Below are 16,455 nucleotides of genomic sequence, written 5' to 3'. Positions count from 1 at the left end.
TTACCATGATGTTCTGGCTGTTGGGGTGATCGTGGTTGGGTGTTGGTCAAATGACTATAAAAATAACCCAGAGGTCTAGCACAGACTAGGTTATCCTAGATGGGTAAAGAGGCAGCTCTTAGGAGGACAGTGGCAACATGTTGTGGATATTTAAAATTAACAATGATGCAGTCCCCTCTTATATTTTTCCTACCATTACCGATCCAGCCTACTCTACGAGTGGATATTATGTAATTTGAAAAAGCCAGCGGAAAACCACATTTCTTGTTCAGCCAAGCAAGTGTTTTATTTTTCAGAGCATCATGGGTTTCCAGCCTAGAGTTAGACATGCAGGAGTCAACCTCAGGAACGTTAGTTAATACCACTGTGTATGGGAACCACTGTGGTGGGAGGTTGACAGCATTATTGGCTGCATTATTCCTTCTGGGTTTATTGGTCCCAATAACTTCCCCCTCTACTAAGTTCTTCTGGTAGCTATTTTGTGCTAAATAAGATTGTCGTGAGGCTGGTGCTAATGCAGGTAGGGTACCCACTGGTAGTTGTGTGGGTGGGTTGGTAATCAGGGCATTTACAGCCCTAAGTGACTGTATACTGCCCCCAGGACCGCCCTCCCTGGTGTTAACAGTGGTATGGGATGCAGGATCCATTAAACTAAGGCCCGTGGAGCCCGATAGACCAGGTTGAGGGGTCGACAGGGAGGGAGGCCGTGTCAAATGAGAGTCTAGGAGACCTTTCAATCTGGTAACCTCTATTGAAACTAAATCTAGCTTCTCCAACAGTGGGCTAATCAGAGCCTCTAGTTTGGACTGTAGGATAGAAGCCAAGTGTTCTATGTGTGCTGGATGAAGGGTGCTTCCCTCCACGTTATTAATGGGCTCTGACTCTGGGGTATCCCCCTTACTTAGCGAGGCTGGACCTTGTTTTTTCGGCTTTCGGGTCGCCACCCTCTTGACCGGAACCTTCCTGCATGCACGCACCGTTCTACGCACCGGAGAAGGGGTAGACATAACCCTTGGACTGGTGGCCGGACTCTGGCTGGAACCAGGATCATTTGGGGTTACACGCTCTTCAGAGCTTACTAGGATAGCCAAGTCGTTATTTGCGTCTGCATTGTTGGTGTTAACACAGCCGCTATCTAGAGCGAGCATTGGCGTAGTGGACAAGGTTAACCTTGTTGGTGACGTTTCTGGGCTCGATCTGCCAAGTGAGAGTCTCCTGTCTTTATTAATCTTATTTACCACTTTGACAAGATAGTTATCCATTGTCCTGGTATCGTTTGTGGCAGCTATTTTTACAGACCTGGGCTTAGACATAAAATCGGCTGCCGGAACTTGCTATAGATCAGATAAGCAACAATGTCCTCACCATACGGTATGCACTATCAAACACACAATACACCCAGCTGAGGGTACGAACGTACACCGCTAGTCTCAATGAAGTCTTACTTGCTAGTCCGTAGCCTTAAACGTGTAGGCCAAGGTCCGTGGCCCAGCCCAGCCTCGTCCTGCCCCGGACGGCCCGCCCTCTGCCCGGGCTCAACCCAGCGACGCCCGCGCGCGCCCCGCGACGCGGAGGGAGCCGTTCGATTTTAGCGCCTCTGGGCGCGGAAGTGCCTGCGGGTGGGGGCGGAGTCTCCAGGTAACCTGGGAGCCGTAGTCCTGTGCTCCCGACGTGTGCCAGGTAAGGAGTGTGCCTCTCGCGCCTCTCGCGCTCTCGTTCGCCAAGGGCTCCCGCTCCACCAAGGGAGCCATTCGATTTTAGCGCCTCCGGGCGCGGAAGTGCCTGTGGGTGGGGGCGGAGTCTCCAGGTAACCTGGGAGCCGTAGTCCTGTGCTCCCGACGTGTGCCAGGTAAGGAGTGTGCCTCTCGCGCCTCTCGCGCTCTCGTTCGCCAAGGGCTCCCGCTCCACCGAGGGAGCCGTTCGATTTTAGCGCCTCCGGGCGCGGAAGTGCCCGCAGGCGGGGGCCAGCCCAGCCTCGTCCTGCCCCGGACGGCCACAGACGGCCCGCCCTCTGCCCGGGCTCAACCCAGCGACGCCCGCGCGCGTCCCGCGACGCGGAGGGAGCCGTTCGATTTTAGCGCCTCTGGGCGCGGAAGTGCCTGCGGGTTGGGGCGGAGTCTCCAGGTAACCTGGGAGCCGTAGTCCTGTGCTCCTGACGTGTGCCAGGTAAGGAGTGTGCCTCTCGCGCCTCACGCGCTCTCGTTCGCCAAGGGCTCCCGCTCCACCGAGGGAGCCGTTCGATTTTAGCGCCTCCGGGCGCGGAAGTGCCTGCGGGTGGGGGCGGAGTCTCCAGGTAACCTGGGAGCCGTAGTCCTGTGCTCCCGACGTGTGCCAGGTAAGGAGTGTGCCTCTCGCGCCTCTCGCGCTCTCGTTCGCCAAGGTGCATTTGTTGATTAATAACTGCATTCAAACAGTTAGTATTTTTAAAGTTATGAGTTCACTAACTTCAAAGGGGTACAAAACTTTTTTGTTTTTCCCCTGTTCCATCATTACTGACACTAAGGTTTTGAAACTCGGACATTATACCAGGACGGTGACACACCATAGGGAGTGACAGGATATGCTACACTAGTGTACTGACCTGTGGTAACTGACAGGGGGTGCTGAGACACTGGAATGGAGACATTGAGAATGGGACACTGTCAAGGGACATGAATGCTAGAATACTGAGACTGGGGTACAAACAATGATATGGGAATGTTGACATGGCCATAGTGATGATAGAACATTTAACACGGGTCACAAAGGTTGACGCTACGTCGAGGGCACAGATACACCAACACTGACTCTAGGACACACACAGCAGCACTAGCAATCACACAGTAGCATCAACATAATCAAACTGACATTGGCACAGTGCCCCTTGGGCACTGTCAACAGAGCTTCAGCACTCTCATTGGGATACTGGCTTGAGGACAACGACACTGGAACGCTGACAAGTGGCACACGCATTGATACTAGGTCAATGGCGTGGTACTTGACACACAGGTGCTCAGGGATGCTAAGAAACTGACACATGGACACAACACTTGACAGTGACATGAGACAGTAAAATTAACACAAGCACTCTCTGGTCAGACACAACACTGGGGTACTGAGCCTGCTTACTAACGTGGGTCACTGATGCTGGGACACCGACATATGGACACAGGATTCACGCTGAAACTGGGCTACAGTGATATCAGGCACTGGAACACTGCCAAGGGTTTCAGCCACAGCAGGACTCCCAAACAAGGGTTTCAGCCACAACGGCACTGCCAAACAAGGGTTTCAGCCAAAGCTGCACCGCCAAACAAGGGTTTCAGCCACAGCGGCACTGCTAAACAAGGGTTTCAGCGGCATGGCCAAACAAGGGTTTTAGCGGCATGGCCAAACAAGGGTTTTAGCCACAGCAGCACTCCCAAACAAGGGTTGCAGCCACAGCAGCATGGCCAAACAAGGGTTTCAGCCACTGCAGCTCTCCCAAACAAGGGTTTCAGCCACAACTGCACTGCCAAACAAGGGTTTCAGCCACAACGGCACTGCCAAACAAGGGTTTCAGCCACAGCTACACGGCCAAATAAGGGTTTCAGCCATAGCGGCACTGCCAAACAAGGTTTTCAGCCACAGCGGCACTCCCAAACAAGGGTTTCAGCCACACCAACATGGCCAAACAAGGGTTTCAGCCACAGCTGTACGGCCAAACAAGGGTTTCAGCCGCAGCTGCACTGCCAAACAAGGGTTTCAGCGGCATAGCTAAACAAGGGTTTCAGCCACAGCAGCAGTCCCAAACAAGGGTTTCTGTCACAGCGACATGGCCAAATAAGGGTTTCAGCCACTGCAGCACTTCCAAACAAGGGTTTCAGCCACAACGGCACTGCCAAACAAGGGTTTCAGCCACAGCCGCACTCCCAAACAAGGGTTTCAGCCACAGGGACATGGCCAAATAAGGGTTTCAGCCACTGCAGCACTTCCAATCAAGGGTTTCAGCCACAACGGCACTGCCAAACAAGGGTTTCAGCCACAGCTGCATGGCCAAACAAGGGTTTCAGCCGCAGCGGCACTGCCAAACAAGGGTTTCAGCGGCATGGCCAAACAAGGGTTTCAGCCACAGCAGCACTCCCAAACAAGGGTTGCAGCCACAGCGGCATGGCCAAACAAGGGTTTGAGCCACAAATGCACTGCCAAACAAGGGTTTCAGCCACAACGGCACTGCCAAACAAGAGTTTCAGCCACAGCTACACGGCCAAGTAAGGGTTTCAGCCATAGCGGCACTGCCAAACAAGGGTTTCAGCCACAGCGGCACAACCAAACAAGAGTTTCAGCCACAGCAGAACTCCCAAACAAGGGTTTCAGCCACAGCGGCATGGCCAAACAAGGGTTTCAGCCACAGCTGCAATGCTAAACAAGGGTTGCATTCACAACAACTCTACCAAAGTATACTTACACTGCGATAAGAAGACTCTAACACAGAGACACTATAATTAAGATGGGGACATTGACATCAGTGTGCTGATAATGACACATGGACAATGAAATAGAAGAACTATCTTGGGGACATTGACTCTGGAAAATTGACAATGGGCACTGGCATAGGACACAGGTAAATTGAATAATAAGGACACAGGCATTCATACTGAAGCACATTAGCTGGGAGTACTTACCACTTTATTATTCACTCTAGTTGGTCTATACTACATGTAGCACTTTAACCTCTCAGTGTACGGCACCCTGTAACTCTGCACTTCAGCAGTAATTCCAGGCTCCGCTTAACCTTTTTTTTAAAAAATCGTGGACATGCAGTCAGATGTTTTAATTTTAGCTCTATAAACCTAAGCTAAAACTGTTGTATTGTTTAAAAATGGTTGTAGGACTGTTGTGTGTAGATTTAGATTCCGTATATAGGTTTCTCGATTTATGCCCTTATATAGGTACAATTCATATTGCCCTTATTTAGGCATAGAAAATCCAGCCCTTGTTTAGGCATTGTCCATGCTAACCAAATACAGGCATGGTCTCCTACATCCGTCAATCCACGTCACAACGAGTTCTTGGAAAACCAGACTCTTAAGCCTTTAGGAATTTCCCTTGCGTGGATATTGATTTCTCCAAGAACTCATTTAGTATACATGAACATCTGTTCCTTAGGGTTTCATTCATGACGTTCCGATGCCCGACTTTTACGTCAATACAGGCATTCCTAAACACCTTCAAGGTATAAATATACCTGCACTTGCCCTGGCAAACCACGGTTCCGGTACAGTCCAGTTCGACTGCCTACTGGCAGTTCGCCACAGCAAGCTCGGAAGTAGATCGAGTTCCCGCCTGATGCACTGACCAGACACTGTTGTCCTCCTCGCAGAGAATCCAGCTCCAGTGTTTCTGATTCCCTTTGCGGGGTGTTAGACATCGAGTCCCAGAAAGAGATTCCAACTTCACACATTCTAAGGTATGGAGCAGACTAGAACTTAGAGAAATGTTTGGCAACTCTTGGCAAAACTAAAACTATACTTAGCTATACTTTAGAAAACAGCACCTACTTCTTACCTCGTACTGCACTTAGGTTAGGTACACTGGGGTAGAACTATTTAGAAGCATCAGATGAGTATTCACATATTAGCCTGTGTTATTTATGTATGCATTTTATGAATATATGTCATAGCTACAAACCATACTATTGCAGTATTATTTCATCCTACTGCTAACTCTGTACGTATTGTACTTCGCATCCTGTCTTACGATTGTAGCAGTTCATATCTCTTGCATGAAAAATAAGACTGTTCAATAAACCCTTTTTATTGAAACGCCCGTCTCTCTATTTCTGTGTAACTCTGTAGAAACGAAGCATGCACGATTGACTGAGTGAAACTGTTATATATTGTTTCCACGGTTCTGAGATTGTTCCGACTCTAAGGGAACAGAGTTGTCATGTTTATGCGGTTGTCAGAAACTTATCCCTTCTTGTTTATTCGAGAAGTTTCTAGTGACCTCTGAGTTAGCTGGCACACACAAGTAATTAAGTTTAATGTACTCGATAGAGACATACTGACCTCAGTCCTATGTCAAAACTATAGTGTATATTATTCCAATGCGCAGAGCCTATCAGGGATATAGGAACTACACTACAGGACGTAGCTTAAGCCATGACATTTATGTCCGAGATTAAAGTTAACTGCACCTTATATGTGTATACACAGCAAGGCCTGACTTTACTGTTGCATTTGGTGAAATGGATACTACTCATCATTAAGCCTGTATTATTGTAATTGAATGAACTATTCCATTACAAAACAGCACTTTGGTATGTTACAGCATTCGTTTTAAACTATGGACTTGTTTAATTCCCATTTTAACTTGGAATTGCTGCAAAGATAATGCACTATGTCAACTTTAGTATTCGGGCCCAAAAGTCTCTTTGGGTAAATAATTATGTGCAAACTCATCGTTTCACATCCTAATAGTCACTCACACTTTAATGTAGTGTGTTATGAGCCTAATCTGCTTTTTTTTAAACCTTTTTTATGAAATGATTCTTATGTATAGTGAGACATCACTTGCCTGCTTACTATATTTTAATTGTTTTATATTTGTATAACTTATTATATTATGCTGTTGGCACATAGATGGACTTGATTGTCTAAATGAAGTATTTTTAGTCTACATTAGCTGGGAGAAATAAACGGAGGGACACTGACACATAGGCACTAACTCTAATGCTGAGACATTGACAAAAGTGGGGTCAAACTGTGGCATGTGTATGCTACAATATATGGATTTTGATGCTAACACTGATGCAAGTGGTACAATACATAGGCACCAGCATGAAGGTACCAACACAGGGTCAAATGCACATACAGCACCAACATTCACACAAGCAAAGTGATGGAGGGGCACATACACTGGGGCACCAACACTTACACACTAATACAGAAAGGGTGGACACAGACACAAGAGCCCTGATATGGTTACACTGACACGGAAACACAGAACAAATCATACTGACACTGGAGCACTAACACAGTCTTTAGAAAGTTGATAGCTGTCTTTGGGGCACAGCAACAAATCGTGTGAGACAATGACACTAGGGCAGTTAAGGTAACATCGGGACAATGCATTGGAATGGTGACACTGGGACAGTGACATGAACATTGAGATGGGGATACTGGCACCAGAACACCGACACAGGGAAGCTGAAACCGGCAAAGTGAAACACTTGGGCATGTAGATCTTGACACTGGTATGGGGACACTGACAGTCAGATATTGTGACTGAAACTGACATTGGGACATAGAGGTAAAAGGACACATGGGCACTAAAAGTTACACAAGTTTACTGACACTGAGTCAAGAGGACACCAAGACACCAATGCATGAACACTAGGTCTAGACCCAGGGAGACTGACTGGGAGACCACGGACCTTAGACCATGGGCATAAGAACAACTAAGTCTATTGTTCCAAATAAACAGCAATGATCTTTAATCGCTCTCCGTGGCTAGAGGCAATAGCGTTGGCAAATGGTGCTCATCAGTAATACTGTTTAACCTTTATTCTTGAGATAATAAAATAGCCTCTCAGTTTCCACAAACAGTAACCCTCAGCCCTTCCCAAAATATTTCAAAATGCAGGCTTAGTCATTGTGAATTTCTAGAATACACTTATTCAGTTTCCAGCACTGGGCGAAGGCCCCTCTGCTTTCCAGGATTAATCTGTCTTAAAACTGGACTCACTCTCTTTAGATCATCTAGGAGAAATCATAAGTAGTTTTAACCAATCTGCAATTTTTCACATTCTTACGATGTATGGCTTACTATAGAAAACTGGATTAATATTTGGGTGAGGTGACTAGCCACCTCAAGGAATAATCACATCCCTAGTCAACGTGAACCGTTAAAGCAATTGAATTAATCTGCAAAAGGCTACAGTTGGTTCTGTTGGGTAAGATCAATTGCTTATGTGGTCAAGAGATATTCATAAAAACACAAGTTGAGCAACTACATCAATTACTTTACAAATTATGTTGGAACACATCAGACAAACAATTTTTTGCAGAGCGGTAAGTATTTACTTTTCTCTGTAGGTCTAAAAATTGTATGCGGCTGTCAGCATTTTAGTAAAAAGGGGATGACATTAAGTAGAGTGAATAAAAGTGAATGAATGCTGGTGTGCTTCTATGGTCCAAGAGACATATGGCCAGCAGGGGATTCAGGAAGACATCATTAATGTAAAAATGTAGTTGCTGGTGTCTCACTGGAGACTATGAGAAATCCTTTGCAGGGGGAAATGGAAAAAAATGCATATAATAATATATAAACACTGCACATACATACTACAATCATCCTAAAGCACATTAAACTGAAATCTATAAAAAAGATTTACAAAAACAACCAAGCATAGCCCTCTTCTATTAATTTAATGTAGTTGGAACGCTCCATTGCTGGGGCAGCTATGCGCTCTACAAATCCGGTAACATAACATGTCCCTTGAAAATGGCTTTGAAAATTGGAAAAAAGTATATAACACACTGGCCCGCTACACAAAATGGCCGCCAGCCATATGTTCAAACAACATCAGGAAGACATGGGCAATGAAAAACACATTCAGGCCTATGGCAAAAGCAATCTGATGCCTACACAAAATGGCTGCCGGCCACATGTTCAAACAAGAACAAGCAAGAAGGCATGGGCAACAAAGAACACATGTAGGCCTATGGCAAAAGCACACTGGCTGGCTACACCAAATGGCTGCCGGCCACATGTTCAAACCACAACAAGCAAGGAGACACCTCTTTTCTACCCTGACCCCAGAGCAGCAGAGCGAATGTTACCAATTACTTGGACAGTTTGCCTCTCTGTTCTGACCTGTTGCAAAAGACTTGCATCACTCCAGCATCTTAGGACTAACTCATTACCTTCGGAACTGCCACTGGGCAATGCTTTTCCCGGCACAAGCTCCTTGCATCCCTCGTTGATGGCAGCTTCGTCGGCGACACTTAAACTCTGAATTGCACCTTACCGCTCATTGGAACCGACGCATCGCCCCGGCTGTGCCTTGCATCCTCGACACCGGACTTCTCATCGCAAGCCCCATCTACAAGATCTTCAACAATGACGCAACAGGACCTCACACCACAGCCTGCGGGATCTCGGAACCAATGCATTGTCTCTGCTGTGCAACGCACCTTCAATGCGGATTCACACAACACTCTTAACAAGGATTTAAGGTACTTTGTTTATCGGACCTAACTGGGTCCCTTTTTGCTGCTCCATCATGGTCGGCCTGAACTTATGACTTTGACCCAGTCAGGCCCAACCACATATCCCCCAAGAGCGCTTTGCGCTTTCTGGCGATACATTTCAGTGACAACCAGAAATCGCACTAGGGGCCAACAAATCTTGCTCGCAAGCATGCATTGATATGTTGATGGACAGCTTGTGACTGGCAGCATTCAAAAATGGTGCCAAAGAGCTCAGAGGGGACTGAAAATCACACCAAGGGACAGCACATTTTGCACGCAGGCATGCATTGTGGATCCTCGTGGTGTTCCATTGAATATCACAAGTCTTGTACGGCAGAATAATTCCACCATGAACCGATTGGCGGACGTTGCCAGGAACTCCATGTTATAAGCCTAAAGTGGAGTTACCAAATTCCGCCAATTCCAAAAGCAGAATCATAATTTCACCGGGCCTAATTCTCACCCAATGAATTTTAAAACAATGGTGACTGACCTTGCTTGTGAAATTGCAGAGAGTTCTAGTTTACGTGATTTATATCATATTCCCATTTAGTTATATAGACCACTTACATAGTATAGTTCTTCTTCCTAAAAAGAATGCCTCAACCAAACATACCAAGTCCCTCACCCCTCCTGCCACATAAAAGATCTACAACCAATCTTGGGATCTCTCAACATCCTTGAAATAATTACTCCATCAATAAGACCAGAAAACTAAAATCTAAAACACACAGAAGTCTTCAGTGTCCCATCCACACACAAATGTAACCTGGTTAAAGCCCACCCTCTCATAACAGGAGTCAGAGCCTTTCTTCATGTTTGCATCATACACGCACCAGCATCATGACCCTCAAAATGCAAACACCCTAAACATCCCAATACTGGCCTCATTCACCAAAGAAATATCAATATTCATTAATTACACTTGGAACTCTATTCCACACGTACAAAGATTCCTTGGAACTCATGTAAACACAATCACATAAATGTGGAATCTGCACATCTTTCTCCTGTCCTCTGCAACCACAGATGATCCAACGTGGCACATTAGACCCTCTAAATGTCTAGACCAGGCTGCTTCAATTGGTAGCTCCTGATCTACTGGTAGCTCTCCAGCTACCTGCAAGTAGCTTTCCCCAGTGCAACCTAGCCTACTAAATTAGAAACTTTTGCAAGTTTGAATTAATATATGTATACCAAAATTGAAAAGTGTGTATTCGGGACACACATGTATATATTTTCAGAACTCATAAGCTGATGTGTAGAGGAAAATGGTTGAATTTCCTAATTATATCTAAATTTGATATTTGAGTGCCAACTTACTTATTACTAATGTTATTAACTTGGTGCCATGGGCATTGCAGCAAAGACTGTTTTAGATAACCCATCTAGACACATTCCACATTCACAAAGCATTATTGAAATTACTGCTGGCAACAGGGCCTGATGCACTGCGGTGATCATTTCTGATAATCTTACAAATGGGGCCACTAATGAAACCTTGTCTGATGAGGTCACTCTTACAACTATAATAATATTAGTAGCTTGAAATGTTTTTCATTCAACCAAAGTAGCTCTTATAACAGAAAAAGTTGGAGACCCGTGATCTAGAAAGAAAATGCTAGGCACTCTCTATCCTTCCCATTCCTACACCATCTACGTATCCCTCCTAACACAGCCTAGGGCACTGGCAACACTGCCCACTGCCACCCCACTGCACAAGCAGCAGCTCCTATCCTATGGCGGAGGAGCATCATCTCTCCGTCAGCACTTTAAAAATGTAAAAATAAAACGGGTTCAAAACCAGTTTTACTGTTGTTTTATTTAGCTTGTGCCGGGGTTTGGGGCAGGGACATGGTTATGATAGGCTGGAGGGGGAGTGGTGGGCTCTACCTACACTGCGCATGTGGTTTTTGGCCGGCCATCGCAGGACGGCCAAAAACCACATGCGCAGTGACTCCTCTCCAACCCTAGCTGCATTGCTGGGGCTGGAGAGAGCAGACACAGACTCCCAAGCTGTCCTGGAGCGCACATTATTGGCACTCAGGCCAATCCGGAAGCTGCTCTTGTGTGAGAGCAGCTTCAGGATTGGCCATAGGGCAGGCTGGGAGCCTGTGCCTGCCTGCAGTGGCAGAGAGGAGCGGAAGAGCATGATGCGATGCCAGTGGGCAGTAGGTAAGTTTCATTTTTTATTTTTGTGTCTTTCTGTCCCGCCCCGCCTTTTTTGTAATTTCTTTTTGTGTCTCTGTTCTCTCCACCCCCTCTGGCCCCCTCACCAGTCCAGCCTCTTATCCCCAATACCAGCTGCTCCTGCTCTGAGCCCCACAATTACTACACAATGTCCACCTCTTTAAACCATGTCAAAATTCCCATCATATCAAATGCATCATACAGACATGAGACAATACTAACCATAATAAAAATACAAAGGTAGAAATAAGAATCAATTGAGACCGCACAACTCTCTACCTTGAAAAAAGTCAGATAATTCAAGTACACAGTGTAACTTGCACTTCCCCCAACAGCATAATACGAGACAGAAAAATAGAATCTAGGAATTCCACGCTATCCATAAATTAACTCGCAACAACTTGAGATGCAGTTGATCTTTAAACTACATAAAGAGCCAATATTTACTCCTGGACTTCCACCCATGCCACTAGAACATAGGAACCTGTGCAGCTCCTGATCCTATGGTCTGCAATATAAACATGAACCTTTCTGCCTACATCATCAACCCTGACAAGCCATATCTCACTACCTCGCGTGGTTAGAATGAGTGATCTTGAACACTGTGTGGGGCCAAATTGACCACATTAGTTTGCATAAGAAAACAGAAACTGCTTGCCTATCACAAAATATCTTTCAATATATCAATACATGGCCAAACCTATTGTCTTTATCAGTGGACCTTTACATTCTCACAGTTAGCATGCTTAGTTTGACCCATAACCATGTTCTGCTGAAGCTGTTTGGAGTGTGTCTTATTCCCATCACTCTTCTTAATCAAAGATCCATTGGGTTTTCTTTTGTAATATTTTCTTCCAGCTCGTTAAGCATGAATCAAGCCATGGCGGGAGCCAATGGGGTGCTTGTGATCACTCAGGTGATCCCCCCAACCCAGCAGCAGCAGATCCAGGTGGGCACCAGTGTCTTCCAGAATGTCCTGTGCCAGTTTCCAGTGCCCTTGCAGAGGTTCATCAAAGGAGAGCCGAAGGCCTTGGGGGTAAGTAGGTTTCTTGCTTGAAAAAAGCACTGTAGGCACCAGCAATATAATAACTCAAAACCCTTGACATTTTTATACCAGCATCCCTCGTCTATTCCTCACTTAGGCTTATCTACGGATGCAGGTATCAAATATCTCAGTTTGGTGGCTTTGTTATTACTTTGAAGATACACATATAAAGGTTTTGAGCAACTCTATCGATTATGCGCTTTGTAACACATTCATTATTTAACTCTGTAAAATCTCTTTATATAATACTAGCCCAGATTTAACTCAGAAACAGAGTCCTTTTAATATTCAATGTCCAGTGACTAACACATGCCACAATACATCCCCAGGCAATAGTAATGCTCGATGTGTAACCGAATCTCGAGAACTTTGGGGGTCCTCGGACATTCTGGACCTTCCTTCAGCAGCCTGTCCATATGTGGTACTTCTGGCTGGAGTAGCACCTCTGAGGGCCAACCAAAGAGAATCTTGGGAGGAACTGAGAAACAAAAGCGTTCCCTGGCTAACCAAGCATAAAGGGTTCAAGTTCACCAATAGACAGCCCTCCTAATTGTCCAGAGGGTGGGTTGGGTTGGTTTCTCTGAAAAAAACATTGCATGTGACTGTATTGGGATTAACCACCGTAGACCACTAATATTTGTTGCCTCCCACTTGGTTACTTTTACCAACCCACGGTGACCATGCCCCCAACACCCCAGCCAGCTTTTACTGGGAAATGGGTTTGCCACTCTGAAGGGCTAAGACAAATTGGATTGACTGAGATCCACCCTTATTGATAGAACTGGCCCAGCTATTACTGAGCCATCTCCAGTAGGTTTCAGCGTAACAGAAAGCCCTAAAAAAAATACACTAAAAATATTGAGCTGGAATATAGCTGGGTTACAAACTAAATTATCATGCCCCACCTGGCTCACCTTCAGGAGACCTGGTCCCTAAATGAAGTACAAATTAATGGTGTTGTCTGCTTCCACAACCCAGCATCCCAGTTAAGGTCAGGGCGTGCATTAGGGGGAGCTTGGGTGAAAATTAAGGCAGGAGGCCATGTAAAAGCCCTTGAGATAGTTCATCCCTATTTTTGACAATAATAAAGTATAAAAGAGGAAAGACACTTTATTTAACTAACTTTTATGATAATGATTTTATCAGTGTGCCCAACACCAAATTTATATCCCAATTTGAGTGTATCTCTACTCTCCAGAAAATCACAGCCGAGAGCGGTCAAACCGCGGGCTTTTGCATAGTGGGAGATTTCAATGCTAGACTTTGCCCAATACTTCCCTTTTATCCCCATATAAGGAATCCTCATGTCAATTCTGTGGAGGACATAGGTGCTGTGAATAGCCCTAATGCAAGAGGAAGCAAGCCAGTCTCCCTCCTGGCCGCTCATGATTTTTTAGTCAATGTCATGGATATTGTAAACAGAGAGTAGGAAATACCCCCTACTTTCAAAGGATGAGGCCAGAATTCCACAATAGATTACATTTTTTTATTCTCTAATTTTGTACACACTCTGTTACATGGCAAACTGATCTCCTCTAGCTGTAGCGATCACAACCCCATTGAAACCCTTCTTGCGCTAGCGCCAAAGCCAACATTTAATAAGGAGATTGAGGCCAGCCATCTTGAACATTCCTCAGATGGTCTAAGGTTAAGATGGAGAGCTGTATCACCCGTGCGTTTATTTCATAAAGTGATTACTGAAAACTTCCCCTTGGTACAGGCATGCCTCACTGAGGCCGATACGGCTAAACCTGCAGTTGTTGCCTTTGCCCAACCATGACGGTTCAACAGGGAGTAATATCTTGCTAATTGCCAGCTGCGACATACTCTTAAGGTTTTCCCAAAGCATTCCCCGACTGTGGCTGAAGCTTGCAAGCCGTGTAAACGCACCATGAACATCAGGAAAGCAACACTATTAGACCAGCAATGGGATTCCGTTACCTCAGCGGCAAATAGTAAGAATAGCACACTTTTCTGTGTTGCCATTAAAAAGATCAAACAACCCAATTAATCAGAGCACAAGATCAATTGTAAAAAAAGAATGCCTAGTGGGCTTTCTGCCCCCCACCTGGGGTGCAAATTTGGGGCTATTGCCCCCATCTGCCACCCCAGGGAGGCAGAAAGGCTGTGCCATTTTTTTCGGGGGTAGGGGCATTAGCATTGTGTTGTAATCTTGGTTTGTCCCGCCCGCCCCTTCCTTTTCCTCCCTGATGGTTTTTCCCCTTGCTGATGGCAACGTTCTATGTGAGCCTCCTCAAGGGGTTTTGTGAGAAAGGTTTGGACTTCGATGGTGGTGACTAAATAAACGCTGTCTTACCTTATAAGGCGTCTTCATTATAACACATACCCATTTTGGGCAGCCACCACCTCTATGTATAAAAAGAAAACAATCCCTGGTGCCTATTGTGCTTTCTGCACCCCGGTGGACGAGGGGGGCAGATAGGGGGCTATTGCCCCCATCTGCTTCCCGGGGAGGCAGAAAGACTGTTGAATTTGGTGGGCAGGGTGCATTGGCATGCCCATATCGGGCAGCCCCCACCCCTAAATACAGAACAAAAAAAAACCCTGGCATCATGTGGGTTATGTGCCCCACCAGGGGGGCAGATCAGGGGCTACTGCCCCATCTGCCTCCCTGGGGGAAGAAAGACTGTTGAATTTGGTGGGCAGGGTGCATTGGCATGCCCATCTCGGGCAGGTCCACCACTAAATAAAATAAGAAAAATAATCCCGGGCATCTAGTGGGCTTTCTGCCCCCCTGGGGGGCAGATCGGGGGCTGTTGCCCCATCTGGCTCCCAAGGGGGCAGAAAGACTTGGAATATTGTGGGGGTAGGGGCATTGGGATGCCCATCTCGCGCAGCCCCACCCCTAAATGCAATCTAAAAGATAATCTCTGGCATCTAATGGGGACTACTGCCCCCATCTGCCCCCTGTCAATTTAGGGGGAGCAGAAAGACTGATTTCCCCAAATATTTTGGGGGAGCAAAGGCCCTTGCCCGAAGGGCCGCTCCCGCCTCCCTGGTGTCCAGTGGGTGGATCACTGCTTAAGGATCGCCCTCCTGGGGCGATCCCAAGCAGGAATCCACTAGGGAGATTCTCCCCTTTCCAATGCTACCTCTCCTGTCGTTCTACGTGCTCAGGGGGCTGAGATAGCCCCTGAGCACATAGAAAGTGAAACTGAAATGAGCCTATTTGGCTCATTACAGTCTTGGTTTGTCTGAAATAACATCAGCGTGTGCTGATGGTCATTTCAGAGAAACCACAGATACAGACTCTGGGCTGGGGAAGCCCTTTCCCTGCTTCCGAGGCTGTTGCGGGGGGAAGGAAATCCCTCTGGTGCCCGCACCAGAGGGAATTCCAGTGCTATGTGCGCGGACGGCCGGGAGCAGTCTGACGCACATGAGCACTAGTGTGTTGGACGGCTCTCGGCCGTCCGACACATCAAAGGGGTTACGTAGCTTGCACAATACCCCCTCCATCCAGTTCTGGCCTACCACAGAGTTTGAAATGGTGATCGTTATTTGTGCCTTGGGGTGGCAAGCACAGTTGGTTGCCCGGGGAAGAACAAATTGAACTAGAAGTCTGATTCTTTTTTTTTAAATGGTTTTAGCTGTCTCACTGTACTGCGAAATTTACGAGCAGAATGCAGCTTTGTTATTTGGTGTTCAGAGCATAAAAAGAGTTAAATGTAAGCAATGGATAATTGAAGGAATTCCAAAAGTGAAGACTACGGAAAGAATGATGGGCTTTGCCAGACTGCGGACACATTTCAAGGAATAGAGCCTCCACGCTCCCTGAAAGACTTAAGTGACTCTAAGATTCAGTTGGCTTAGCTCCAATTCGGAGCTACAGGGACTCAGCAAGCTCCACAGGCCTCCCTGCAACTGCCCAGCTGACCTGCTGCACTAGGCCTGCAACTAGACCTGCATGAGCCCTGCTGGCCTCTGCCTTAGTGAGTTCCTGATCTCCAAGAGGTGCCTCCACAAGTCCTTGACCCAGGGCTGGCA

General features: G+C 46.5%; 1 protein-coding gene across 4 annotated transcripts in view; it reads left to right on the top strand.

Moving 5' to 3' along the window:
- The window catches only part of LOC146853997 (membrane-spanning 4-domains subfamily A member 12-like), a 93,186-nt gene that overhangs the window by 39,316 nt on the left and 37,415 nt on the right, over positions 1-16,455 (top strand). For all 4 annotated transcript variants that reach the window (XM_085650467.1, XM_085650466.1, XM_085650464.1 and 1 more), the window contains one exon: positions 12,264-12,441. In XM_085650467.1, the coding sequence (XP_085506593.1) occupies positions 12,274-12,441 (168 nt within the window). In that variant the 5' untranslated portion in view covers positions 12,264-12,273. The remainder of the gene's footprint in view (positions 1-12,263; positions 12,442-16,455) is intronic.

This window comes from Triturus cristatus, chromosome 4_1 (genome assembly GCF_964204655.1).
Source record: "Triturus cristatus chromosome 4_1, aTriCri1.1, whole genome shotgun sequence".
Taxonomy (NCBI): Eukaryota; Metazoa; Chordata; class Amphibia; order Caudata; family Salamandridae; genus Triturus; species Triturus cristatus.
This window is presented reverse-complemented; position numbering and strand designations above follow the sequence as displayed.